The sequence below is a fragment of the Hevea brasiliensis genome, chromosome 17, assembly GCF_030052815.1.
Source record: "Hevea brasiliensis isolate MT/VB/25A 57/8 chromosome 17, ASM3005281v1, whole genome shotgun sequence".
In the NCBI taxonomy this organism is placed as follows: domain Eukaryota; kingdom Viridiplantae; phylum Streptophyta; class Magnoliopsida; order Malpighiales; family Euphorbiaceae; genus Hevea; species Hevea brasiliensis.
Window position 1 is genome coordinate 8,992,177 of NC_079509.1, and position 26,959 is coordinate 9,019,135.

Genomic DNA, 26,959 nt, shown 5'->3' on the forward strand with positions numbered 1-26,959 from the left:
TAAGCTGGGAAACGGTCAAATTAATTTGATTGCATGGTATTCGAAGTTTATTAGCTACCTATATTTAAATTTTAATTACAAATTAGAAATTAATAATATAATAGAAAAATTAATTGGTGTTCTCACTTGTATCTTAAATAAAAGACTAATCATGATATAAAGTTTGCTAAGGTTTCTCATGTTTATAGAAAGGCTAATGTTTATACAGATTGATTGAAGAATTTCACAACTTCAAATGTGGAATTCAAATGAATTAAATAGGAAATGATATTCTAAATCATAGAATTATAATGAAATATATAATTAATTAATATTTATTGACTTTAAAATAGAGTTAGAAGTTCCTACGAAATACTTTGATGTAATTTTGTTTTCTATTTTTTTTATAAGTTCTGTATATTATTTTACTAGAAAAAATAATAAAAGCTTGAAATTGAGTTATATAAAATTAAATTATTGAATAATTTTTTTTTTAATATTGTTAAAAATAAAAGCCAAACCATCCCATGAAGATATGAGAAAATGTGGGAATTTGAGCTTAAGATGGTTTGAGGGGGAAGGTGGATTTGCAATTGCAAACAAAGGCGAGGGTGAGGCAGAGAAGGCTTACATGTGGTACGCCGCGATGGGCAGACGGCGACGCATATCCTTCATAATAGCGGCACGGCAGCCAACACCACCACCACCAGAGAAGACTGCTACTTCCGTACTAATTTCCATAAAATTTGTCAATTTAAATGGATATACTTTAATTACGAATCATGATGACATTTAAATATATACAATTTATTATAATTAATAATTATAATAAAATTATATATATATATATATATATATATATATATATATATATGATTGTGTTTTAAATTTTAATAATTAAATATTTATTTTGTTATATAAAAATTAATATTATAATCTTAACAATCATCTTTCTCTTCAAGAATTTAAGATTTTTAATTAATTATACTGAATGCTGACAATGCCAATCTTCAAATAAATTGTGGCCCGTTAGGCAAGGATTTGGGACATGATGCTATGAGGCATGCACAGAGTTTGAGATGTTAAATTAGTGAGAAATTAAACTAATTAAGCGTTAAATTTCATTAGGTGGGCTGCTATTTTTATGAATATATATGATTGAAATCGATAAATGTTGGTCCCTTACACGCCTTGCCAATTTCAGATGAAGTCCTATCATTGCTCAAATTGATTAAAAGAGACCTTATATATAAGCCATCTTGCCTATGGGACAGGAAAATCTCTCCACACCACTCCCTCTTGATAATCTAGATTTTCCTCACAAAGACTTTATATTACTCACAAAACCACACAGCCATAACACTACAGCACAAAACTCACCCTTAGTGACAATTACCTGGCAAATCTCCTTTTAATCATATAGCCAATATTACCATTTGTAAAATATTCAAAGGCAGGTGTGAACGAACACTCTTAAGTCTTCCACGTATGAGCTCTAGTCGAGTTCTTGTTGCGTGGAGTTGAGGGCAAAGAAGTTTCTTTTTGAGAAGACATTAAAATTACACTTTAAAAATCCACATTCAAATAGCCATACTAATACCCTTTTTTTTTCCTTAATACTCTGTCGTTAAAGAAATGGTGAGAATAGCTTAAAAAAGATTAGTGGTTGAAATATTGATCCACAGTGTATTAATTTCTTAATTATCTGTATTATTATATCATTAATAGCAGAAACCTTATTTTAATTATTGACATTGATGGATCCCAGTTTTCACGTTCACGCCTCTCTGTCTGCCATATATATATATACACACGCACAAATCCTAGAGAAGCCCCACCGAACCGATTGTGGTTTCTGATTAATTTTAAGCCAAAACCTTTTGGGGCACTATTTCTCTCTCAAAGAATACACCAAAAATTGTGTATCGCCATTGAAAAGCTGCTGCAGATGCAGGCATCACTCATCGCCCTCTCTCCAAGCTCCCCCAGCTTCAACTCTTATTCTTCTGGGAAGCTCGCTGAGATTGCAGCTAGAGTCGTTCAAGAATTCTCTAATGAATCCGAAGATGACTCCACCCTTTTCTCTTGGAAGCCAGAGGGACTTTTGTCACCGCCAATACAAGAAGGAGAAGAACACAAGAAACTCGGACGCGGCGATGATGACGAGGAAGAGTTCGAGTTTGCAATTTTGTGTACAGAGCCGGACGCGTCGCCCATTTCAGCTGATGAGATCTTCTATAACGGCCAGATAAGGCCATTCTATCCGGTATTCAACACAGCGTTGCTGACAGACGACCGGGAAGAATTATCCAAACCATCATCCGCTGTCTCCGACAACCAAACCCCCAAACCCATCAGATTACCATTGAGGAAACTCTTCAGTGAAGAGCGAGAAACGACGTCGTGCTCGTCTTCCGAGGCCGACGAGCTGGAAACTGTGCCTGCTGGGACTTACTGCGTGTGGACTCCAAAGAAGGGAAAGGAAACCCCCGGAAAGTGCAAGAAAAGCAGCTCCACTGGGTCTTCGAAGAGATGGAAGTTTCGAGACTTGCTTTACAGGAGTAATAGCGATGGAAAAGATACCTTCGTGTTCTTGACGCCGGTGAAGAAGAGCAGTGAAAGAGTAATAGAGGATGAAGGTAAAGAGAACAAAGAGAAAGACAAGGACGGGAAAGCAATGGTTAAGGAGCATCACGCGAAGAACAGAGCCCTCAAGGAAGAGGATCATAAACGGCGGTCCTTCTTGCCGTATAGGCAGGACTTGGTTGGTTTTTTCTCTAATGCTAATGGGTTGAGCAAGAATCTTCATTCATTTGGTTGATTTTGTTTTTATTTTTTTTTTTGTTTTTATGAGTGATTTTTTTTTTCTTCTTCTTTGAAAGGGAATTACGTGAATATTAGTTTTTAATTAAAAGTATTTCTGTACTTGATGTAAATATTCAAATTTTACATATAAATTAATTTTTGTAGTTTTTTTTTTTTAATAAGTTTTTAGATGATGGAAAGTCTCTGGCTGGCAAATGTCATTGATTTGAAGGATATAAAAAAATCTGTAAAATCTTTCGATCAATCAATATTATTTATTCGTTAATTTGGTGAGAAATTGTGGGAGTCTCACAGGATAAAGATGTGATACCTAATAACTTTATTTTGTATGTAAAGTCTAAAAAAGAAGCAATCCTTGTTTATTATTTAGGTAAATATTATCTAATATCAGATTCAGAGGTATTTTGCCTAATATACAAACTGCCATTTTTTGTTCTGCTTTTACACTTGAGTTCCAAGTCTCCATGGATATTAGAAAATGGAAAGATTGGTCCCGTGCAGCAATTGTTTATTTGGAAGAATTAAGGGTATGCAACCCACTGATGATTAAGATTAACCAACTGTTTAATATAACGGTGACTTGAAAGCATAAAATTAGAAACTTTCAAGTTTAACAGAAAGATTACAGCCTAAAATTAAAAAAAAAAAAAAAAAGAAGGAAATTCCTTTAATTTTGGTGTGGGTAATTATAAAGTCAATGTTCACACCGATAGAGAAAAGTCATAAAACCCATCAATTGGGAATAAACTTCTTTTATTTGCAGAATTGCATCATTGGATGATCACAGGTTAGACATTGGAAAAATCTCATTTCACATTTGATCAGGTGTTTGTATCGTTGTATAATCACTTTTATTTTCCTTCAATTACTAAGAGTATTACTATGAAGGCCATCGGCAACAATATTTTACCTTCCCCGTCCCAAATAGAGTTGGAAATTGGTGGCACTGACGATGAGGCGTTGGTCATCGTCTATGATTTTTGTCTGTATTGCCTCGTCCCAATCCCACTGCAAAAGCTTCCACCGAAACCTAGGAAACTGTGTAAAGTGAAGATGCAGAATTTCTCTCTCTCTCTCTCTCTCTCTCTCGCCATTTTCTGAGGCAAGTGGGAGCTGCTAACATCTGAGAAGGAATGAATAGTTTTGTGTCAAAACGAAGTTGCATTATTGACTTCTAATCAAATCCAATGTCTGGGTAATTGAATATTTGAAGCTCTCAACCATTTGTTGAAGTATTTGTGATCTTTTATATTTTTAATTAAAACCCTGGTAATTATTTTTCCCGAGAAAAAAGTATATATGTAAAAAAGGATGATAAGTTATAAAAATAAAGTATTAAAGTAGCTTATTCTACAGGACCCAGCAAAGCAAATGATTCCAAACTCTTAAGTAACAGAGAAAGCAGCAGTATGCCGAGGGTAATTGGCCTTGGTCTTTGGGTGTGGGGTATTCCACATCCTTTCTTTTACTTCTTTTGGAGCATAGAAGGCCAAAATCTGTGAAACCTTGCTGTCACTCACATCACAAGTACCTACGTCTATTTCTAGGGCACCCAGCCAAATCAACATACAGGGCCTCCCATGGTTTCCACATCATCCCCACTTTGCAGAAACCACTTTTCCACTTGCAACCCCTTTTTCTTTCTCTTTTTCTCCCCCCCGTCTCACCGACTTGAGGAAGTGATTAAACTTCCACATCTATTGTCTCTTCTTTCAAACTTGATCATGATTTCATTATGTTACCTAAGCCGCCCTAAAAACATCAATCGGAAACACGCCCCGTTGGCTATTGCCCTTTAAAACATGAATATCAATGCAAATTTCTCATTTTCCAAGCTAAAAATTACATATTAGCAGTCGTTTACATAAAAAAAATCACATATTAGCATATCTCATTTAATAGTTAATTAATTGATTTAGAATCACACTGAATTTTTTCCTTTTAAAAGGAAAAAAAAATTATATATGCAAAACTATTAGATTTGATCAAAATCTGATTAAATTAAAACTATGATAGGTGAAATCATATAGCCACTACACTAATTTCTCATGATTTTTATTTTTGATACTTTTAATTTGATTTCAATTAAATTGGATTTGAATTTTATATGAGTTCTTTTTGATTGAGCTTGCTTTTTCTCTAGATAATAATTAATAAAAAGGCATAGTAGCTAGGTTGGATTGGCTAAAGTCTTTCAAGGTAATCATTGAGGTTACCTTTTTCTTTTCTTTTTTGATTTTGGATAAAATTCCAAGGTTGCTTGGATGCATCCCATTAATATTTTGGTTCACTATGTCCATTTTGACTGGACCACGTGTCAGTTTTGGCCCGAGGCCTAAACAACAATCTAATTGAATATTTCATATCAGAATTATATTAGATAAATTAGATTTCTGTAATTCCGCTTGATTGGTTTTATTCTACTGGAGGGCGGCTGATGATTCAGGATGAATAGCTGGCCATGTTCCACACCAACCCCACTCTTTGATGCTGCCCTTTTCTCCAAAAAATGGCGGACCGAGTTTGTTCCTCTAATCTCTACTAACACCAAATACCCATTTGCAGGAACAAATATACAAGAGCCTCTTTTTCTAAAATGGTCATACCAGAGCTTTCATATAGTTAAATAGTATGAAATGAGCAGCTACCATGCCCATTAATCTTCCTGAAATGTAGGACCTCAAGTTTTATCTACTGTTATGTTCCTGTTGTCAGCTCAATTGATAGTTTACTTAAGTTAGATTCTTGATTGTGATGACTCTGTTCCACTTTCATGCGTACAAGTATGAACAGGAAAAGTTTTCTAGGAATTAATCAAGTCAAGTTTTCATATCCCCTATTTGTTATGGAGTTTTTGTATTGGATGATCCTTTTGTTCCATCTACAAGTCCGTCACCATCATCTCTCTAATTCATGGGCAATTTCTTTTCGTCGAAATAGATTTTATCCGTTTCTTCTCATCCTCTCCCCGGTGCATTGATCATGGTCTCAAATTTATTCATCAGAGAGAGAGAGAGAATCAGGGAAAATATAGTGTAAATCAACCGTGTTTGGTGGGTTGTTTAAGTGCATTGTTCCACAGTTCTAACTGTTATTGAATAAGGAAATACATTGCACCATCCTCATTATCTAATTGAGGCTCCAAAATGAACTACCAAACAAGACAGAAGCGCGTAGACAGAAACATATCCAGGAAAGCTTTGAAGCACGCAACTGCATTGAAATTCTCACGAAAAAGTGATAAAATCCCAACAGCAATTGTCCAAAAGAACAGGATTAAGGCGGCCGGCAGTGCACCAATGAATACGATTCCTTAAAACAGGTTGAAGGAAGTCTATATCAGCCGTCTTTTGAAGGAAGTCTATATCAGCCGTCTGTTTCTCCAACATTGTTTCCTTGAACAGTTTTGTACCCTTCTTCATTTCTATGCCAAATTAGCACAGGTATCTCGTTAAATTTTCATTGAATTCGACCTCAACTCATTTTAATTTTATTCAACGAGTTAATTTTTTTTTTTTAAATTTTATCAACTCATCTCACATTTTGATCGTTTATTAAGCTTGCAAGTTTGACTCACTTTGGCTCATTTGTTAAACTGGTGAGCTCCATTCATCTAATTAAATTACTAAAATATATATATAACTTCTATTGAATATTATCTAAAACATATTTAATGATAGACCCAATAAATTATAATAAATAATTAATAATCATAATAATACTTTATAATTATGTATTTTAATTATTCTTTGAATTTATAATTGTATTATTTATAATTTATGATCATATAATTTGTCATAATTATATATAATAAAATTAATATAATAAAAATGAGCTGATTTATAAGTCTAAATGAGATGAGTAATAGTAAATTTAAATTTGACTCATTTATCAATTAAATCTAAAAAATTAAGTTTAAACTCAACTTATTAAAGAAATAAGTCGAATCTAATTCCACTTATTTATACTCCTGCAAATTAGGCACATCATATAAAGAGTTTATATATATATATATAAAATTTTGATTGACACTTGAATTTTAGATCTTATGATTTTAGAGATAACTCTAATACTATTGAATCAAAACTCATTGAGGTTTTGTTTTACCTTTTGAAATTAAAATTGCAAATTTTGTAATGATATAGAGGTACACCCTAACAAAATGGTCAATTATTTCTTGTATTCTTGCATATGTTGCAATTAGAAGAGACAAAAGGTAAGTTAATTGTCGTGCTTATAGGGTTTTGAATACATATTTGCTCCATTGTTAATTCCTGGTTGCACCGCGCCCTTCTGTTAAATTTATTACCGGCCAACAACACCCGTAAGCCTCCAAAAATTGATGAATTCCCAACTACCAAACAAGAGACAAGCCACCAAGAGGAAACGACTTTTGCTTTGGTTCAATGAGGAAATAACTTGGAAAGGTACAATAGGTACAGTTGCACCCATATTCCAAACAGCAAAAGAAAGTGTAATATCCCAAGTTCTCAGCTACCACAAGAAAAAGATCACCAAAAGGAAAATTGAACATCTACCACGCCGGCACCATTCCTCCAATAAATAAAGGTGTAATGTCCGAGTCCTACCCAATAATTCATCAGATTGGGGCTTGGGCCAAGATATTTAAGCTCAGTAATGACCCAATCTAAACCAGGCCAGGATGTGCTGTGCTTGAGTTCCTTGTCTTTATGCAGTGTGAAGTTCGGCTTGGCCCTACTAAAACGCCTGCACTTTCTTTATATCCGCTCAATGAGCAGCAACGTGGGTTAGATAACACGATCCCGTCTTCGTGAAGATGCTTTACGATGAAAATAAGTAGTATTTCGATCACCTTGATCAAGTAATATATATAGCTCGGGATTGTTGTCGCCATAAAATCAACCCTCGTTCCGAAAGTTCTTGTAAATGCTTTCGCACGCAGGACCTTTTTTTCTGTCTCTATATATGTTGAAGTTGGTTCTAAGCGCTGTAAAGCATTAAGGTGCTCTTGAATATCTTTCAGTTCCCGCTTCAAACCCTTAAGAACCTTCTTTCCCCAAGCATCTAAATCATCTCTGACCTATTCAACAATTCCAAAGACTTCTATCTATTTGCTTGTGAGGGAAGACCACAAAACCCTGCTGTCCAGCGAACCCCTTACCAAATTGCGATAACAACATCAGTATGATTTTCAGAGAATGACTGTAGCGAAAAAGGAGTATCTTGGCTCCAAATTAAGCAAAAACCTTATGACCTACTTACATTAGGAACCGCAATAAAATTTGAAAACCCACGTCTTTTTGCAAGAGGTTTACTATGAAATTCGTTAAGCCTTATCTCTCACAAAGGAAGAAAAATTTGAGAACATAAGATATATTATTAGCTCCTTTATGCCACGAACTACTCAGAATGTCCTATATCCCGACAGTTCTAACTTAAGAGATTCACGGTGCTTGGCGAGGAGAATTTGAAAACCCACGTCTTCTTGCAAGAGATTCACTATGAAATTCGTTGAGCCTTATCTCACAAAGGAAGAAAAATTTGAGAACATAGGATATATTATTAGCTCCCTATATCCCGACAGTTCTAACTTAAGAGATTCACGGTGTTGGCGAGGAGGGGAACCGCCCTCTACTACTGTTGAAGACTTGGGTTTCTTGGAGATGCCTGAGCGGACGGATGAGCTACTCTTGCGTTTGAGAGAACTAGGATGAAAATTAGCCGCTGTACCCGTAACCAGACTTTGGGAGGCTGGGCTTAAATGTCCCTTTGCATTTGTGGGCATGTTAATCCGAGTCCGATTTACATCTTTTGGGGATTACTCCGCTACAAACATAGGTTAAACAATGGAGCTTTTTACACATGGATTGGACCTTAGTCCTTACCAAAGTGTGGGTTTGGGTGACACGTTACCTCTCTTGGAGGAACTAACACCACAATCCCTCCCTACAACTCCGTTTTTCCACAGGCGTAGGAGCATGATGAACGCCGCACCACTGTCCGCCCTCCCCCATGCAAAGGTTTTAACACATTCAGACGGATTCTATCACGCAAAGATGATCTCCACACAAAACCATCCTCATCAGAATCTATCCCTTCAAAATTTGCCACTTTTGTGAAATAATTTCTTTGTAAAAATAAACTACTTCATGTAAATATAAAAATTTCACAATTTTTTCATAAAATAAAGAAAAATTATAGAATACTTCTTATGCACTAGTTTTTACTGCACTATACACACAAGACTTAAGTCAGTTATTCCAGATTTCAATCAGTTATCCCATAAATTGTAAGAAGTAAATCCAATCTCATTGTGAGAAGAGTAGTCTGAGAAGCCTAAGAAAACCTCTATAAAGTAATATTACTTTTTTCTAAACAGCGAAGTGACTATAGAACCCATTCAAATTTGGTTGTAACTGCTTCAAACATTGTTAATATCGAACGTTAGAAATTGAAACCAATTGGGACTTCACTTTCCAGGTACAAAATGCAATTTCATTTTCTTTTCCATTTCTTTTTTCCAAAATAGCGACTTTGAAAATTAATCTTCACTTCAATTTTCTTCAAGGATAGCAATTGTACGATCAGTATACAATTGAAGGGGAAACTCGTTTGGGTTGCCTATCTTGATATTTATATGATACTCCGGCAATGAATGCCCCCCAAAAACCACAGCAAGAAAGCCATTGTCTTGGCAGGAATATAAAATCTATCTCCGTTCCAAAATCAGAGACTACTTTGGCATGAGGAGGCTGTCTATCATGCAAGAACAGGGCTTAGACCAGAAGAGGGTTGTAAACTAGCAGCATAGTCTCGTGCCCACAAGTCATAATGTATAATTTCCTCGAGAGAGGGTGAGGTCACCAATTCTGCCCTATGTTTATCACAAGTTAGCTCCACAATCTTGAAAATATCAAGATAGCTGATCCTGAAAAGAGAGGCAAGTTATGCATTAGCTAAGGATTCTCAAGCCCAGTATTCTAGCACACTGTTTGCCATTGATGTAAAAAAGCAAGCAAACAAGATTAAATAAAGCTGACGCAAATCCAGATGCATCAAATAATATAGTCCAGCCTCTCAATATACCCATTACTACAATCTAACACTATTTTTCAAGACACATTCACCAATTTATAGTATTATACCATACTAAGCAAGGCTTCCAAAATATGGCAATTCAAGCAACTATTAAATTATGTTTCCTAAATGTTCGGTAGTAAAATCAGTAAGTTGAAATTTTGTCATCCCTGATCAATCTATTTCATTGGATGCATATTAACAAGTCTAATGAAAGTGAAGCACTAGACTTGGTGATCAAGCCATAATCTAAAGCTAGTGTAAAGTGATAATGAATCTCTTAAGAATTTTCTCCATGATATAATCTCTTCAGAAGTTTTTCTCCTCATGCTATGCCAGCAAAAGGTTGAAATAACAATTTTTATGATTTCCAAACAGATAATTAGTAAGCAATAATAAACATACTTTTCATCTATGAACATCTCTACAGCTTTCTCATTAGCAGCACTAAGCACTCCGGTCATGGTGCCTCCAGCCCGACCAGCAGCATAGGCAAGATCCATGGATGGGTATTTTACATTGTCAGGAGCTTTAAATGTTAGAGACCCAAGCCTGCACCATCCATTTAATTTTAAACATCAAATAACTAAATAATTACATAGATGAGTATTCAACATGTTTGCTACCCTACACTTAATATCAAATTCCAAAATTTAAGCTCATTAGTTCAACAAAACATTCATAGATGAGTATTTAACATTTATTCTGAGATTCTTAGTTTTCAGAATTATATCCAGAAATTTTGTTGAAAGAGATTATTTAACAAGACAAAACATTCATTGTTGATGCTAGCTATATAGTTTAAAGCCATAGTTTGAAAGGGAAAATGGTTCATTACTTGCAAAGATCAAGGCGAGGCCAGGTTATTTCAGAGCAGTATATTCTCTCGGGCCATGACATAGTGCATAGAATTGGTAGGCGCATATCAGGCCACCCCAGCTGTGCAAGAACAGATGAATCCTGGAGAGAAACAAAATGGAAATAGACTATTAGACAAAACAAAGAACTCGAAAATTTACACTTCACAGTCTAGTACCTAAAAAAGACAAGCAGCAGAAATGACGAGATATAATACCTGTGTTTCAACCATTGAATGTATTATAGATTGTGGATGAATTACTATCTCAATATTATCATAGTCAGCTCCAAACAAATAATGGGCTTCAATGACTTCTAAGCCCTGTCAAAAAAGAAAATGACTCTATTGTAACCTAGGGAATTGTTGGCAAATTGATTTTCACTCAATATGCTGCTTGCAATTTGAAGTAAACTACAGACAGCAAAGCAACATAACTGACCTTATTGAAAAGGGTAGCAGAGTCCACAGTAATCTTTTTCCCCATATTCCAATTAGGATGCTTTAAAGCATCAGCTACTTTAACTTCTTTCAATTTATCAACAGGCCAATCCCTGTCAGCAACCAAGTGCTCTAATAGTTAAACTCAGTTTCTTCAAAATTTAACAATGGTTGGAATAGAAGTTCAAGATATCCAGAATCAGCCATGAAAACAGAAGACAGTTCAGTTGTTTAGCAGTAAACAAATTTAATATCCATAGCCATTACAAAACTATATGATAGTCTAAACGGTTTTTAAATTGAAAAACAAACATAAATAGAAGAGACGTTAACATCTAATATTTTTGTGATGTCAATTTAGTTGCCTTTGCATTTAAGACTAAAATAATATGAAGAGTGCATCATAACAGGTTTTTAAGCAAATAAATCTCTCCAAATTATCAACAAACCTATATCTTTAGAGTAATAATGCCCTATCAGCAAAGGCAAATAAAAGAACTAACCTGAGGCAGAAAATTAATGTTCCCCATGTAGACTTAAATTAAAAGCTTAAAGATCACAGTATAAATTATGACTTCACACCTGAAAGCTCCACCAGAAGCAGTTAAAATAATACGCCGCAGTGCACCATCTGGCAGGCCTTGAATACACTGTAGAAAAGAGATCTCTTATGGTTCGATATTTTGTAGGAGCTGAATAGATTGAAAATCAAAGATTGTGCAAATGCTAGAAATAAGACAATCAATTTCCAGAGACAAAATGAGTGGATATGTTTTCAGACCTGAAATACGGCAGAATGTTCTGAATCAGCTGGAAGAATTTTTACGTTATATTTGTGAGCCAGAGGAAGGACAAAAGGACCTCCAGCGATTAACGTCTCTTTATTGGCCAAGCATATATCTTTTCCTGCTTCTATGGCAGCAACAGTAGGCTACGAAAACATGATTAAAAGAGAAACTTTAGGTGGTTCATTCATGTTTTTAGTAATTGGTACCATTCTTCGTTTTAAACCCAATACTTGATTTAAATCCTTAAGAAGTAACTCTAAGACTCATCAAATAGTCAAAACATTATGATCAGTGAAAAATAAGAATGGACAAATGAAAGACAAGCACACATCGACAAGCCAATCATTTTTTTAAGCATATTTACTTAAATACTCCACTATATCAACGAGAAAGGAAATTTGCACATATTCATGTTCACAACCTCACATTGTATTGAAGTTGGACATAAGCTTCTCCAAATTATATTATGCCCCTAATCCAACATCTTTACCCGATAAAGGCACTAAATATTCTTCATTCTATGATGCAAAAATAATTGTAAGAAAATGAAAAAGCAAAATACTAAGGCTTTACCTTTAAGCCTGCACAACCTACTATTCCCGTAACTACACTGACAGCATCTGGATGGCGAGCAACCTGAAAATAAATGATGGGCAATTAATAACACGGACAGCTTTATGAACGAAAATAAAGATGAGGAATCAGATGGTAAGGTACCTCAACAACACCTTCCTCCCCAGGAATAATCTCAGGCTTTTCTTCAAGATCAGCCAAAGCGTCCTTGAGTTCATCAGCTAACGACTCATTCCTAACAGCAACAAGTTGAGGTTTGAAAGTCTTCACCTGTACAATGCCAATAATTCATTAAGCTTGAATTTGATTGATTCCAATAATTTTCATTAATCATTCCATCCCCAAACCAAAAATTGCCCAACACTAGTGAATAGTGATCTATTAAAGATTAAGATAATGAAAGGAGATAAAAACGAAGGTGGAAAAAAAAAAGTAATGCAAATTCTATAGAACATAACGAAACTGAGCGATTACCTGATCAGCAAGAAGAGTAACATTTGAACCAGCTGCGAGTGCTACAACTCTGAATTTATCTGGATTCTCTGCTACGATGTCCAACGTCTGCAAAATTATCAAATTATATTCATGAGATGAAGGACCAGAACGTGTTTGCACCCGGCTTGCATATTGGTTCTCTTAATTACCTGAGTCCCGATGGAGCCAGTGGATCCAACGACTGAAATAGGCTTTGGACCATCCCAAGTCTTACGGCCTGGCTCTGGAAAAGCTCTTCCTGGCCAGGCTGGTGGAGGAGGCTGGGCCGAACACTGCACTTTCCTCCCAAATGCTGCCCCAAAATCCTTCCTCTTCAGACTGATAACACCTGAAATTTCACAAAACAGTAGCAAATCTCATATTTAAGCTCCAAGAAAACAAAAGCAACAAAAAGCAATTTTCACATAAATGCTTCAGTTCCACAGCAACGAAAAGAACAACTTAAAAAAAAAAAAATCCCTTTTTATCATCAAAATCTAAGAAAAAGGAAACAGTTCAGTATTTATCTTTTCCTCGATTCTCTCTTGGGATTGTATAAAAGCAAAGAGTCTCGCTTTTCAACACTTGGAAAAAAGCAAAATTATGCGACTGAAGTACTAGGAACTTTACGTTCCAGCCCCCAACTTTCTCAGTCCGACTTTTTTCTCGGAACCCAAACAGAAAAAAAAAATGATAGGAAGCCATAAGGAATAAAGAGTAGAAACCTGGAAACTTAGGAAGGTGGTTGGACTTGGTGGAATCTAAGAAGGAGATGGCCTTGATTTCAGCAGGGGAAAGCAAATTAAGCTCCATGGAATTAAGCAAAGCAAACAGAAAAATTTAGGTGGAGATGTCAGAAGAAGGAAAGGTGAGTTGGCAGGGAGAAGCTGGAGCCTGGATCATAGAATTATAGCCAGCAATTTATATATTTATATAAGAATATGGTTGTGGCTGGGAAAATGCGGGTATTTTTATTTACTTTTATCATCATTCAAAAAGAATCTAGTGTTCAATACGACACCGTTTTAAGATGCATGGATTTGACTGCAACTTGTAATATAAATGTTTTCGGCTGTTTTTATGCAAAGGCATCTTTGAGTTTTTGATGCTCAAATATAATTATCTAAAACGAATTGCCCTTTTTATTTTTAATTTAACAAAATAAAGTAAATTTTCTGATAAAAAAAAGTAAATTTATAATTATTATAGACATTTAACCATTAATTATTTTTTATATAAAATGAGTATATAGGGAGAAATAAATTATATATATACACTCAGTAAAAAATATTACATTTTCAATATTTATATACTTTTAAATATTAAAAAAAATAAAATTATTTATTAATTACTTTAAAAAATTATAAGTATAGTAGCATCATAGAATTTTCTTAATTAACTCAATTCATCATAAATTTAAGATATAAAAAATTTGATAAGATTTATCTATTAAATACATAGATATTAGCTTTATAAAATTTTTCTTATTTAATTTCAATTCATCATAGGTTTAAGATATATAAAGTTAGATTTTTCTTACCTGAATTAAATTTATATAAACTCAAAATATAAAATATATAGTGAAACTTATCTATTAAATAATAAATATCGTATATTTATATTTAAAAATATTATAAAAAAATAAATTTAAATAATTTTTTTATATATTTTAAATTTGTGATAATTGGATTTATGCAAGAATTTCCAAGGCTAAAAGCATGAAGGTTTGTTTCCGTTGTTTGATGAAAGAAAGATGGACGCATCAATCATGTGTAATGTGTTGTTTCACACACATGTAATCATTTGTCTCCAAATGTTTTTTTATCAAATAAACATTTTGTTTTATGATACTAAGATTTAATTGATAAATATTATAAATAAATTTATATATTTGAAAAATTGATAGTTAAAAATTAAAAATTTAATTAAAGAGGCGTTGAAATTCTTTATCAAATATAAAATTCGATTAAATATATGTAGGGGCATCTTGAATAAAAGAGATTGTGGAAGATACTTCCTTGCATGAGTTTGGCATCTTCTTCTACAATTGATGTTTGTAATTAATTTAGTCAGTCAAGAAATGGCTGCTCTTAACTACTACTTTAAAGCACCTCAAGAATTTTCCAATTATTATTAGTTTTGGGATTAATTATTTGAGTTTGGGCTTAGTAGTCATTTTTTTATTAAAAATTTAACAATTACATTTTTTAAAAAAAGCACCTTTAACTTTAATTATAAAATCTTATTTGATTATGTCCATATTCAAGACGAGGATGAAAGAATTCTGCATAAGAATTTGTGCAGAAGGGCAGAGTAGATCCCTAAACTCCCCAAGAGGAGCTTCAATATTAATTTAATGACAAATTTGTAAAACTGCAGTCATTGTGAGCATAATTTTACGAGTCAAAAAGGGCAGCTGAAATGTTTATTACACAGACGATCTTGGGGAAGTAAGTGAGTCAACAAGAGACTAATAATAATTTGACGCTTAATGTTTAAATTGGATCAATTCAATCTCAAAAGAAATGTTTATGTTTAGTTCTACTAATAATTAAGCAGCCAAGGCAACAACCCCTACCCATATTTTCTTCGGTTGTTTTTCCATAATAATCAAATTAATTAAAACATAAAAATGATAATATAAAACCAAAGGAACATGGGCTGCTCTGGGAAGGAAACTTTACCATAATTTAATCAGTCAAAAGTGGCTAGCTCTTGCTCTACTACAATATTAAACTCTCAAGAATGTGGACTTGCACTTGCTAGCTCAATAATATTGAATATTTATTTTATAGCATATGATTATAAATTGAAATGTCGACATTCATCGAAAATAGTTGTAGAGAATTAGGGTTAGTACATGGAAATAGCTGATTCAAGCATGAAAATCATCTCTTCCCCAGAGAAAATTTTCCATGTTGAGGGGAAGTTGTTCAACTTAGTTACTGGAAAAACGAATTAGGGATTAACCTGCAAAACAAAGGCAACGAGGCTGGATGAATTATTGAATTTCCACTCAGAAAATCCTTTGATTCACCAAAAATGCATGGTTGGCCACACACAAGCGTCCATTATCACTAAGTCGCTGCCAGCATCAAAATCCTTTATCATCTTATCCTCGAGCAAACATGTCAGTTATTAAAATAAAAGCATATTAATTATAAAAGTTGATTTACGCTCTGATAGGTACTTATTTGCCTCCATAAGAAAACAAGTTGAGCTTTCAGAATTCATGACTTTATTCTCTCATGAAATAGACACCACATATATTGTTTAGCAATCAGTTTGGGTACACAATAGTCGTTTCATGCTTATATGTAATATTCTTAGGCAATTATTTAAGTGAATACCTGTAACTTTGGCCAAGCTGATCATCCAAATTGAATTCCACCTTCAGTTCTCTTCAGAGCTGTGTTCTTGCACTTCCTTTATCTCAATTGAGTTCGGCTCTAATCCCCCACCATTGACCTCCACTGCACCCCCTGATTCAGATATTTTTGTTATCCTCTGCAACTCATCTGTTACATCTGTTGAATGAGACACAGATTGATCCTCTGCCAACTGTTCTTTCTGAACTGATGATTTTGGCCGTCGGATGGCTTCCACTGCTTCAGGCATTGCAACAGGGGGTGGCTGGGGAGGAACCCATGTACGCTGAATCGGTTGCTCATTAGTTCGTGCACCATAATGTCCATCCTTGAGTTCATCTTCATTTTCAATCTCTGTGATTCTGGCATTCTTCCGCTGCCACCAAGGTATGGCACTCTCACCATCAAACTGATAGGTCACACCATTGTCTTGTACCTTGGAATTCAAATCTTCTCCATTTACTTGAGACTGGAGAGCTTGGCTTGAATTGTTTAGGGATTTACTAGCCTCCCAAGGCTACATGAGAGTGAAAAATCAATAATTAGATTTCAGGTAAGGACATTTCTCAATAATGCAGATAAGCATCAACAAGGATTCTGCTTTCTAGCTGTGCAACATCTATGTTGATGGACTTGTAGCCACATCCGAATGAAATGAAAGAATAGGCATCAGCTGCACTTGGTCTCAAAGTAAAAAATGTGTAGTAGTAACTTTCAAATCACGCACCACCAATAGCGATGCTGAATTGCATTAAAAAATGATCTTCACTGAGAAAAGTGGACTAGAACTTTTTAAAGATCAAGTAGGTTTACAATCCCAAAATCCTATTCCTTATATAGCCAACCACATCCAACAATGAGTAAAGTACCCACCAGTCTATAATCTATCAACATTTAAAATTTAAAACTGAGAGAGAGGGAATAAAAAGGAGAGAGAACCAGGAAGGGGGGTGGTTGGTTGTGTGGAGTGGTGCGGGGAGGGGTGTGTGTTGCATTGAGCAAGGCAAAATTTTCAAAAAGCACACCTTACTCTTTGGTGCTAAGCGAGTATTTGAAATTTGCTGGTTAGGGTTGGGCGGTTGATCATTGATATCCTGTATTAAATTCCAGAAAATAAGTTATCATTTCACCCCCAAAAACAAAACCCAATCCTACTATACAAACTAGGTCTGCTTTACTCTGATGTTAGCAGGTCTCTCTCCTCTTTGGACCATTGCCATGATCTGCAACATAATAAAAAAAAAAAAAAAAAAAGAAAAAATGAATAAGTTGAGTGCTATCAAATATTATTAAAAGTAGCATGACTAAACTTGATTCATGATTGCTATCTATCAAGCTTCGCCATTAATCATAAATGAAGAAATTCACATACACATGCATGCAGTAATAATTTGTCAAATTGTGAACTTAATAATTCTTCCTTAATAATTTTCTTGGTATTGCTGAAATGGCTAGTGCTGCCATACAAGCTAATAAAGCAAAACTTCTAACTTCTAAGCCTCAACGGCAACATTGTTTCATCCTCGATGCACTAGGACCACAAAACAATGGAGGATTAACTCAAACAGATGCCAATCTAAGATACAATTAAATAAATTTGTTTCTAGATGCTTAACTGAACCAACCTAAGCATTTATGGTCCAAGTTTACATAAACAAATTACACAATTTTCCTTACCTCCATATATGACTTCGGGTGTGGTGCAACAGAGGGTTCAGCAGATGCAGGGGCAGATAAAGATCTCACTGTCCATAAAATTGTAATTACATGATATGGGAAATCAAACCATCAAAAAGAAACAACAAAGAATGAAAAATGGAATTGCTGGAAAAGAACCTGAGCGTGAATCAGACTCGGCCTTCCCATTCACATAGGTTTGCTGGGGGAAAAAAAAAATGAATGAGCAAGAACCTGGATTGCTGGATTTGACTGGCTTAAAACTCAGAGAAGAGAATTTATAATGCAAATTCACTTTCCAGATCATGAAGCTTTATCAGTTCACACCTATGTTGCACTCACCTTAGGATGATTTGCCACTGAAGGTGTATAATCTTCTTGATCAACAAGAGAGGTTCTTCCAAGGTTATTAGTTTGTCCTAACAGGCAGGAAAAGAAAACTTTCAACAATAGATGAACAAAATCCTAGCTTCTTTTAAGACATCTTTTCCAGAAACACCATGAAATTTCAACATAAAAACCTAGAAATGAAAATAGAAGGCTGATTTGGTTAATGGAGAACTCATATGACTTAAAACAAGTAAGAGGGCACACAACTTCCCCAAAATTGATAACAATTAGGAAAAGAAACTTTCAGCAGTGGATAGATTCATTTCACTGCTTGCTAAGGAAACATCACCACCAACATGCACATCGACATTTCTCCCACACATACAGAGGACTTCTTCCAAAGCTGTGACTGGGGCAGCAACATCTCTTTCCATTTTACTTTTAACTTTTTTTGTCTTAACAGTGTGAAGGCAGATAATATAAATTTGTTAAATTTCTTTACATTTTGATTTGGGTTTGGGACTATAATAGATCACACACCAATACTAGTCTTGGATTGCAATGCAACTGCAAAGGCATATTTTTGAGTCTTGACAGCAGCCATTTCAGGCAAAAAACACGTTGAAGGATATGAATATCTATAAATTCTCAAACCTGGACCACACTTCCACAGGTCCATAACTAAGTCATGGGCTTCATAACAGTAGGACAAACAAATGGCCTCAAGATAAGGGGCCAATCCCTGAACCTTGATAGTTGGTAATAGGTAACAGCCAATAGTTACAAGATGATGTGCTTTATGATTCATGTCTTTACTTAGCAGTTACAACAAATAACCTTGTGTTAGCATGAAGGCTCCAAAAATGAGGATTGAAGGTTTTAAGTAATGCAGTTCTTATGGATTGATTAAAAATTTATAATTTGCCAAACAAGAAAGAATGGTATGTAAAATTACATCCTCTAACAAATCAAACTTTAGCATGGATTGCTCAGAGATCAGCAACAGATAGCAACTCAACAACCAAGTTTATGCAGCTATATAAGCAAATCTAATTATTGGATAAGAAAGCAACATTTCCTACCTTCCAATTTTCGTATTGCGGTGCTCATTGATTTCATTTCCTGAACTTGCACATCCAAAAGATTCATAAATTCCTTGAAGTGTCTTCTCTCTGAGAAGGAGGAATCAAAGTTCAGCAATTATGAAGACAATAACCTTGTTGAGGGTAATCCAAATCACCATAACTACAGGAAAAAGTGATAATAAGCAAAAGTCCATGTCCCACCTTCACTTTTTGAATTCAACATTTCTTGGCTTGCTTTTGCAACATCAGCAGCTGCTGCTGCTGCTGCCTTTGCAGCCGCTGCCGCCTCTTCCGCCAAACTTGGTTTTGCATTAGCCTTCTTCACAGGGTCTTCTTTTTCTTCTTCTTCTTCTTCCAATATAACCTTACGTATCCAAGACTTCAATCTAGGGATAATAGCATTCTGAAAAACAAATATGTTATATATTTGTGATATAAAGCTTCAAACATATAGTCATAAACACACATTGAAATGCATAATTGGTGAATAAAACATACAGATACAATCCAACAACCTTGGAAATAGCATATAGATGTTTGATATTCATTTATTTGACTAATCGATGGAGTGGTAGAACAGGGAATAATTGTTGATACCTTAATTAATACAGTTGTTCCAGCACCTGAAGCTGCCAGTAATCCTACAGCAAAAACAATGTGATACCAGTGAAATCGGAATCGCATTAAAGTTCCCGCAGAGGAAATGGCACCAGTAGGAGCAGCTGCTGCAGGCTGAAGAGCTTGTGTTTGGGCAGGTGGCTGAACATTTGATGTTGATATCACTTGCGCCTCTATTTGTATTATGTAAGAAATGCAAATAATATCAGTGATGAAAGGACAACAATAACTGCTCTAGCAGAAAAGACATGAATCCAGTACTAGAAAATTTATTACCTTGATTTGTACCAGTTGCTTGTGTGCTTGGAGGTGGGTCCTTCAATTTGCAGAAAAAGTTAGAGAAAAAATGGAAGAAACATGAACACATTGGGAATTCATGGATTCTTCATAAAAAGGAAATGGCATGAAATGAAAAGTGACTAAACAAAAGATTTTGCTTACTGGCACACGACGAAAAGCTTCATCAATCTCCTCCTTCGTAAGGCCCTTCCTCTCAAGGAAGGATCGCCTATACATGACAGGAGAACCCCTAACTTTTGGGTGTGAGAGAAATTTTACAGCATTCTGTACTTGCTCCTCTCGCATAGGTTCCGAGTTCACAAAGACAGATGGCGAACTTTGTTTAGGAGCCTCTTCCCTGGCATGTTGTTGAATCTCATTTGTTGGTTGTGCCAGCTCTGAAGCTAAAAGTTCCAAATAGAATTTCTCAATGCTATTTAGCTGAGGGAATTTGACACATCACATAAAAATAATCCCTAGATCCTAAAACAATAAATTTGAAAAAATCTCTCAAGTTCTCTTTGATGTGAGATTCAGAAGCACAATGACACGGCAATTGCATTAAATTACTTTTGAGTTTGGATAGGTGTGGCTATGAAATGAAGGGGTTTGTATCTAAATAAGATCAATGCTATAGATTTTCTTTGCTCTTTGCTAAGGTAGACTCATTTATAAGCATTGGATCCATGAATGTAGATGCAAACTTGTCTAGGAATGAAATTGAAATATATACTGAAATTCGGTGAGTGATAAGATTTGGTCAAAGCATGTTTCTTTCCTCCACCTTCGCACCTCTGATTTCTATCTATCAATATAAAACTAAAATTCAAATCCTTGAATTTCAAAACCAAATCAAGACATAACTTATTTTAGTAATTTTTACAAATTCCGACAAAAATAATAAACCACATTTTTTTTCATTTCATAATCTAAAAATGGTTTTTGTAAAGGAGCTAAAGTATTTGTATGCTAACAGCAGATGTTCACAGTATTTCCAACCTTTCACTTGTTAATAAGGTTTCGCATTTGACAAGTTTGTTCTTCTTTTTTTTTTCTCATTCTATATCCAAATAGTACACATATAGAGATGAAATATAACAGTGTTATAATAAAATAGCATAATTCCATAAAACATCAATTGAATTGCCTTGTATACTTAAAGAAAATAAATTGAAATTGAAACTTGGCATTTCTTACACTGACAAGTGACAACAATCTATCATTAAGTTAATTACCCCAAAAGGAAAACCAAAATATCTATAAACAGGATAAACATATACGTTAAAAAAAATACAGAGAACAACGAAAAAAAGGAGATCGCACCTAGATTCTGGGGTTTCTCATCGGGAGGACTGGAAGGAGGAGGGGAAGACGGAGTAGCCATGGACTCACCACGGTTGACTGAAGCACGAAACTCAAAATTCTCAGCGATGAAAAGTGAAAAATTGAAAGTGCAGATAAAAGAAGTTGTTTTGCTAACCTGAAAGGATGAGAAATTGATGACGGTAGCTACGGTGGTGGGTGTCAGAACTCAGAAGTGGTTTTTGCTCATTTCGAAGCGCGAGCGTGTGGCAGTGCTCCAAGTTGGCAGTTGTGGCGATGTTTAGAAAGGCTAAAGACGCCAAAAAAGGCGCAGATGATATTGAGTTTTATTCAATTGTCGCTGCCTCAATATTTCTCCACTCTTATCTCTCTCGTTTCTTGGGTTGGGTCTCTTGTCTGCTTCTGCTTTCTTTTGGGTTCTACAATTTCATGGGCTGCTTTGTGTGGGCTTCTTTTTGTTAGTGAGCCCATACCCCATTGGGTAGGGTTGGGTGGACTTATAATTGAATAGGCAAATTTCAAGGATAGTGCTTAAATTTAAGTATTATATCAAATACAAGCACATAATTTCTTATAAATGTTACAAAATTATTGTTTTAATTATTATATAATTTCAAAATATAAATAATATTATTTATAAAATGAAAATAGTCAGATCAAAATATTATATCAAATTTTTACATGAATCCAAAAGTTAAAAAATAAATATAAACTCTAAATAATTAGATTATATGATATAATAATATAAAATTAAAAAATAATAATTATTAAAAATTAAATAGATATAAATATGAAAAATTAAAAATTTATAAAACAATAAAATAAATATATCATATAAAATTATATTTAAATTAATCAATCAAAAATTTGCGTGAGAGTTAAGATGACTAATTTTATCTATTTGTATATATGTTAATAAAATAATTATTTTAATTAAAATTAAATAAAGAAGAAAAAAATATTTAACCATAGGAGATGGAGAGTAAAAATTAAAAAAAAAGAACAATATATTTTAAATTATGCAATAAAAAAATTAGATTAACTTATATTTAATTTTGATCAAATAATAAATATCAATCAAATTTTAATTTATAAATATAAAGGTTCAAAAAATTAATTTTTAATAAACTTTTGTTTGTATTAAATGATAACCAAATAATTTTAATGTTTCAATTTAAATTATAATATATATAAATTATTAGAGACCAATATAAAATTTAAGAGACTAATTAATGAAAAATAAAAATTTATAACACTTATTTAATATTTTTATAAATATTTATAGAGATCAATATAAATTTTAAAAGATTAAATAATGAGAAAACAAATTTTTTTATATATATAAAAATATTTTTAAAAATATTTGGAGGCCAGTGCTACCTGTAGCTCCTTCGTCTTCGCCTCAATTTTTTTTTTTTTTTTTTTAAAGGAAGTTGAAATTTCATTAAATGATAAGAGAATAAAGGGGCTAAAAGGCGCGGTCCAAAACAACAAAATACAACCCAAAAGCCCAAAATCCATGGTGAGCCAGCGAGGAAATCTCCAGAAACCAGTCGTGGAAGACACTCCGCGAAGCTACGCCGCCCCTACTTCTTAACATGTATGAAGAAGTGTGTTGATGTGGGTATGTATTTGAAGTTAGCTGATCTTTGCAAAATTAAAGAAATCACAATTGATTGAATATGATGAAAACATTATATGAAATTATTCACATTTTTTTGCTGTGAATGTGGGGATTGTGCTTCATTGTGAAAGTGGAACTTTGGACTGTGAAACTGGCTCTTTCTCAGGGTATCATTCAGGTCATGGTTGAGTGTGATAATCAAGGGGTAGTGGACATGGTGAATGGTTCGGTTCTACCTTTGGGTAGCTGTTCAGCCCTTGTGAAAGCCATTTGGCAGGTTTGTTGGCCTGTTAGAGTAGTGCACATTTGCACGGAAGCAAACATGGCTGCAGACTGCTTGGCTAAGCCTGCAAGTAATTTCCCTCTGGGTTCCCTCGTTCTCATATTGTATTTAAGTTTTGCTCCTCCACATTTAACAGGAAATAAAGAAAAAGAAAAAAACCCTTATTTTTTTAGTTTATTTGCACTCATCATCTTTTAATTGTGAGAGTCATTTTACTTTTATTTTTTAACTTTAAAAATTTTTATAAAAATCTTCAAACTTTCATTTTATCTCATTAAAATTCATTTTGACATGTAAGAGTAGATTTACATGTTAATGATTAAAGGTTATCATTTTCTCATTGATAGATTCATTTAACTTATTCAATTTTTGAGATTATTTACACTCATCATCTTTTAATTGTGATAATCATTTTACTTTTGTTTTTTAACTTTAAAAATTTTCATAAAAATCTTCAAACTTTCATTTTTTCTCATTAAAATTCATTTTGACATGCAAGAGTAGATTTACATGTTAATGATTAAAGGTTATCATTTTCTCATTGATAGATTCATTTAACTTATTCAATTTTTGAGATTATTTGCACTCATTATCTTTTAATTGTGAGAATCGTTTCACTTTTATTTTTTAACTTTAAAAATTTTCATAAAAATCTTCAAACTTTCATTTTATCTCATTAAAATTCATTTTGACATGTAAGAGTAGATTTACATGTTAATGATTAAAAGTTATTATTTTCTCATTGATAGATTCATTTAACTTATTCAATTTTTGAGATTATTTGCACTCATCATCTTTTAATTGTGATAATCGTTTTACTTTTGTTTTTTGACTTTAAAAATTTTCATAAAAATCTTTAAACTTTCATTTTATCTCGTTAAAATTCATTTTGACATGTAAGAGTAGATGTAAAGATCAGGCTCCAACCACTAGAGGAATTGTCCGCTTTGGCCATAAGCGTCGCAGTTTTGTCCCATAGGTGGAATGGAGAACTTCTCAGGAGGTCACCCATCCTAGGATTTCTCTCAAGCGAGCACACTTAACCCTGGAGTTCTTCCAACTCTCAAGGCCATTCCACCAAAAGGCGCTTCTAGTGATTGTTTCCTCATTTTATATATCATTACTTTTTGAGCCCAAGACCATCTCCGCGCTTTGCCGATGTGGGATTTGCCCAAGGGACCTTTACATAATAAGTTGTAATAACATTAGGCACAAGGCCAAGCATCAACACAATGTCAGAATGGCTAAAAGCCATGAGAAAGTTTAAGGATTGTTAGTTTTTGATGAAATTAAGTGGCTTAATTATGTTATTGATGAGTATAGATAATGGATAAAGTGATTTGGTATGAGTTTGGTGTGTGTATGCCATGAATTGGAAATTGGAGTTAGGGTTTGAGTATGAAATTGAGACTTTGATCATGCAATAGTGAAAGTAAGTTTTAATAGTCAATTAGTGACCATTTGGGTATGTGTGAATGAGAAATGAAGTGGTTTGTGTAGTGGGAATTGAAGTTAGTGTTGCTGCCTTGGCTGACCTGCAGGACTGACCATGAGTCCAGTAGGTTTGGGCAGTAATAACTAGAGTTGTAGAGGTTCAATTGGTGCAAAGCCAATTGGACATGAAACTAGACACATAATGGCACAACTTTGGTGAAGAAACCATGCCCATAAAACCAAACAAAGTTGACCTAAAGATTGCCCTAATCCGGGTGACCTGCATTCTACCTGGGTAAAATGACCAAATGAACAGTATTTATTCATTTAGTCATAACTCAGTGTAGAAAGGTCCAATTGACCTGAAATTTTACCAACAACAAGCTGAGATATAGACCTACAACTTTCATGAAGAAACCTAACCCAAATTATGACCATAACATATTCAAAAAGTGACCTACAATCACTGCTCAAAATATTATAGATTTTGTTAGTCCAGAAAATCTGAAAAATTTGTAATCCAGCCAATTGTGGTTTTTGGGCCATAACTTGAGCTACAAAACTCCAAATGGAGTGATTCAAAAAAAATAAATGTAACTAGATACAATAAGGAACAACTTTTATGTTGATAACTTTGCCAAATTCCCACTGCAAAAATGACTAATGGAACAGTAAACACAAAACTTGAAATCTAAAAATTTTGAATAATTAACATTAAGCTTGGAAATGGTATTGGCAACAAATACCAACAATTTTAGAATGCAAAATGTGGTATGTTGAAAATATTATAACCAATGTACCTATTATTTACAAAAGTCAATATTTTTATTGACTAATGAAATGAATAGTAACACCTAAACTTGAATTTCAAGAATTATATAATTTAAGAGTGTAACATGCCCTAGTACACCTAGCAAAATTGGTTTGGATAGGTTGGCATGCCAATAAGGTTCTGTTAGCAGTACTGCATATGGCTTCATGCCATTCTGTGTTTTATGGCCTCACGTGCCATTCTGTGATATAATAGCCTTTGGCTATGTTGATTGAGTTATTATACTCGGATTTTATCCCTGATAATTATTATAGCTTATTAGCTGTTCTGTTGCACACCGGGAGACATAATGTGACCGAAGGTGTGATGGTCCGAGGTACTTAGTACCCAGTGCCAGTTTACCCATTTATCCAGTCCAGTTGACTAGTAGGGGTTACTCGGGCAATGATAATAAATCTTACCAAATTTTAATCGAATAATACTGCAATAAATATCAGAAATTAAGTCTACCAAATATGTAAATATATATTCTACATACTTACTTTATTTTAGTTATTTTATTTTATATTGTCACCACTAAACAGAATTGCTTAGCGGGTCACTTTTGCTACGCGCAGGTACTGGAGACATAGCTGGGGAGCCCAACAGACATCAGACCAGGTGAATTTTCAGAGCTGCATACTAAGTCCAAAGTCACCTCACATTTGCAGTGCACTTGGTAGGACATTAGGACTTTGGGTGGTATTTTGTATTTTACATTTTGTATTAGTTTTTATTGTAATTACAAACTCTTGAACTTATGTGATAATGTAAAGATACGAAATTTTATGTTATTGAAATTTTTTGTATATTATGTTGAAAAATGAAATGTTGAGAAATATTCATGAATGTGCTTCAAGTGATGATGTGAACAGAAAAATTCTGAAAATAGTGTTCAGATTTTGAGATTGAGTTGAGATGTGTGTATAATGGAGTTATGGATTTAAAAATTATATTAGAAGTGTCTTTTAAACAGGTTCAGAATAACTGTTTTTCCAATTTATAGCCGGCACTTTGACGGATTTTCTATAAAATTTGCGAAAAAATTCAGATTAATCAAAATTGTAGATAAATGAGTTTAAAAAGGGTAACTTGTAATGAAAATATGATTTGGTGCTCCGGCACACTGTA

General features: G+C 33.9%; 3 protein-coding genes across 5 annotated transcripts; 1 reads left to right on the forward strand and 2 right to left on the reverse strand.

Moving 5' to 3' along the window:
- Window positions 1–1,765: 1,765 nt before the first annotated feature.
- Window positions 1,766–3,128, forward strand: LOC110643399 (uncharacterized). The gene has a single exon (XM_021795760.2). The coding sequence runs from the start codon at window positions 1,928–1,930 to the stop codon at window positions 2,798–2,800; it is 873 nt and encodes a 290-aa protein (XP_021651452.2). The 5' UTR covers window positions 1,766–1,927; the 3' UTR covers window positions 2,801–3,128.
- Window positions 3,129–9,171: 6,043 nt separating this feature from the next.
- LOC110643412 (1-deoxy-D-xylulose 5-phosphate reductoisomerase, chloroplastic) lies at window positions 9,172–13,907 on the reverse strand. The gene is made up of 12 exons (XM_021795783.2): window positions 13,722–13,907; window positions 13,167–13,345; window positions 12,997–13,083; window positions 12,667–12,792; window positions 12,523–12,585; window positions 11,943–12,092; window positions 11,744–11,811; window positions 11,163–11,274; window positions 10,940–11,044; window positions 10,703–10,824; window positions 10,270–10,416; window positions 9,172–9,715 (listed from the first exon to the last, which is right to left on the reverse strand). Exons 1-12 carry the CDS (start codon window positions 13,807–13,809, stop codon window positions 9,547–9,549), a joined length of 1,416 nt encoding a protein of 471 aa, XP_021651475.2. The 5' UTR covers window positions 13,810–13,907; the 3' UTR covers window positions 9,172–9,546.
- A 1,860-nt stretch (window positions 13,908–15,767) lies between these two features.
- On the reverse strand, window positions 15,768–22,022 carry LOC110643407 (peroxisomal membrane protein PEX14). Of its 3 annotated transcripts, XM_058139351.1 has the most exons (14): window positions 21,834–22,021; window positions 21,677–21,754; window positions 20,516–20,757; window positions 20,351–20,390; window positions 20,054–20,247; window positions 19,658–19,859; window positions 19,454–19,543; window positions 18,384–18,460; window positions 18,201–18,243; window positions 18,042–18,109; window positions 17,543–17,587; window positions 17,390–17,458; window positions 16,347–16,881; window positions 15,768–16,081 (listed from the first exon to the last, which is right to left on the reverse strand). In XM_058139351.1, exons 2-13 carry the CDS (start codon window positions 21,735–21,737, stop codon window positions 16,390–16,392), a joined length of 1,623 nt encoding a protein of 540 aa, XP_057995334.1. In that variant the 5' UTR covers window positions 21,738–21,754; window positions 21,834–22,021; the 3' UTR covers window positions 15,768–16,081; window positions 16,347–16,389. The 3 variants fall into 3 exon arrangements, with proteins under 3 accessions (XP_057995334.1, XP_021651470.2, XP_021651466.2); XM_021795778.2 differs by lacking the exon at window positions 15,768–16,081 and having other exon boundaries at window positions 16,218–16,881; window positions 20,516–20,751; window positions 21,834–22,022; XM_021795774.2 differs by lacking the exon at window positions 15,768–16,081 and having other exon boundaries at window positions 16,218–16,881.
- Between the last annotated feature and the right edge of the window lie 4,937 nt (window positions 22,023–26,959).

Excerpts from the sequence above, each read along its gene's own strand:
- LOC110643407 (XM_058139351.1), bottom strand. The coding sequence starts at position 21,737 with ATGGCTACTCCGTCTTCCCCTCCTCCTTCCAGTCCTCCCGATGAGAAA. Across the intron at positions 20,391-20,515 it reads AAGCTTTTCGTCGTGTGCCA|GACCCACCTCCAAGCACACA; the intron begins GTAAGCAAAATC and ends TGCAAATTGAAG. Across the intron at positions 17,588-18,041 it reads ACCCGAAGTCATATATGGAG|ATCATGGCAATGGTCCAAAG; the intron begins GTAAGGAAAATT and ends ATTATGTTGCAG.
- LOC110643399 (XM_021795760.2), top strand. The coding sequence starts at position 1,928 with ATGCAGGCATCACTCATCGCCCTCTCTCCAAGCTCCCCCAGCTTCAAC.
- LOC110643412 (XM_021795783.2), bottom strand. The coding sequence starts at position 13,809 with ATGGAGCTTAATTTGCTTTCCCCTGCTGAAATCAAGGCCATCTCCTTC. Across the intron at positions 12,586-12,666 it reads GGGAGGAAGGTGTTGTTGAG|GTTGCTCGCCATCCAGATGC; the intron begins GTACCTTACCAT and ends ATTTATTTTCAG. Across the intron at positions 9,716-10,269 it reads GAGATGTTCATAGATGAAAA|GATCAGCTATCTTGATATTT; the intron begins GTATGTTTATTA and ends CTCTCTTTTCAG.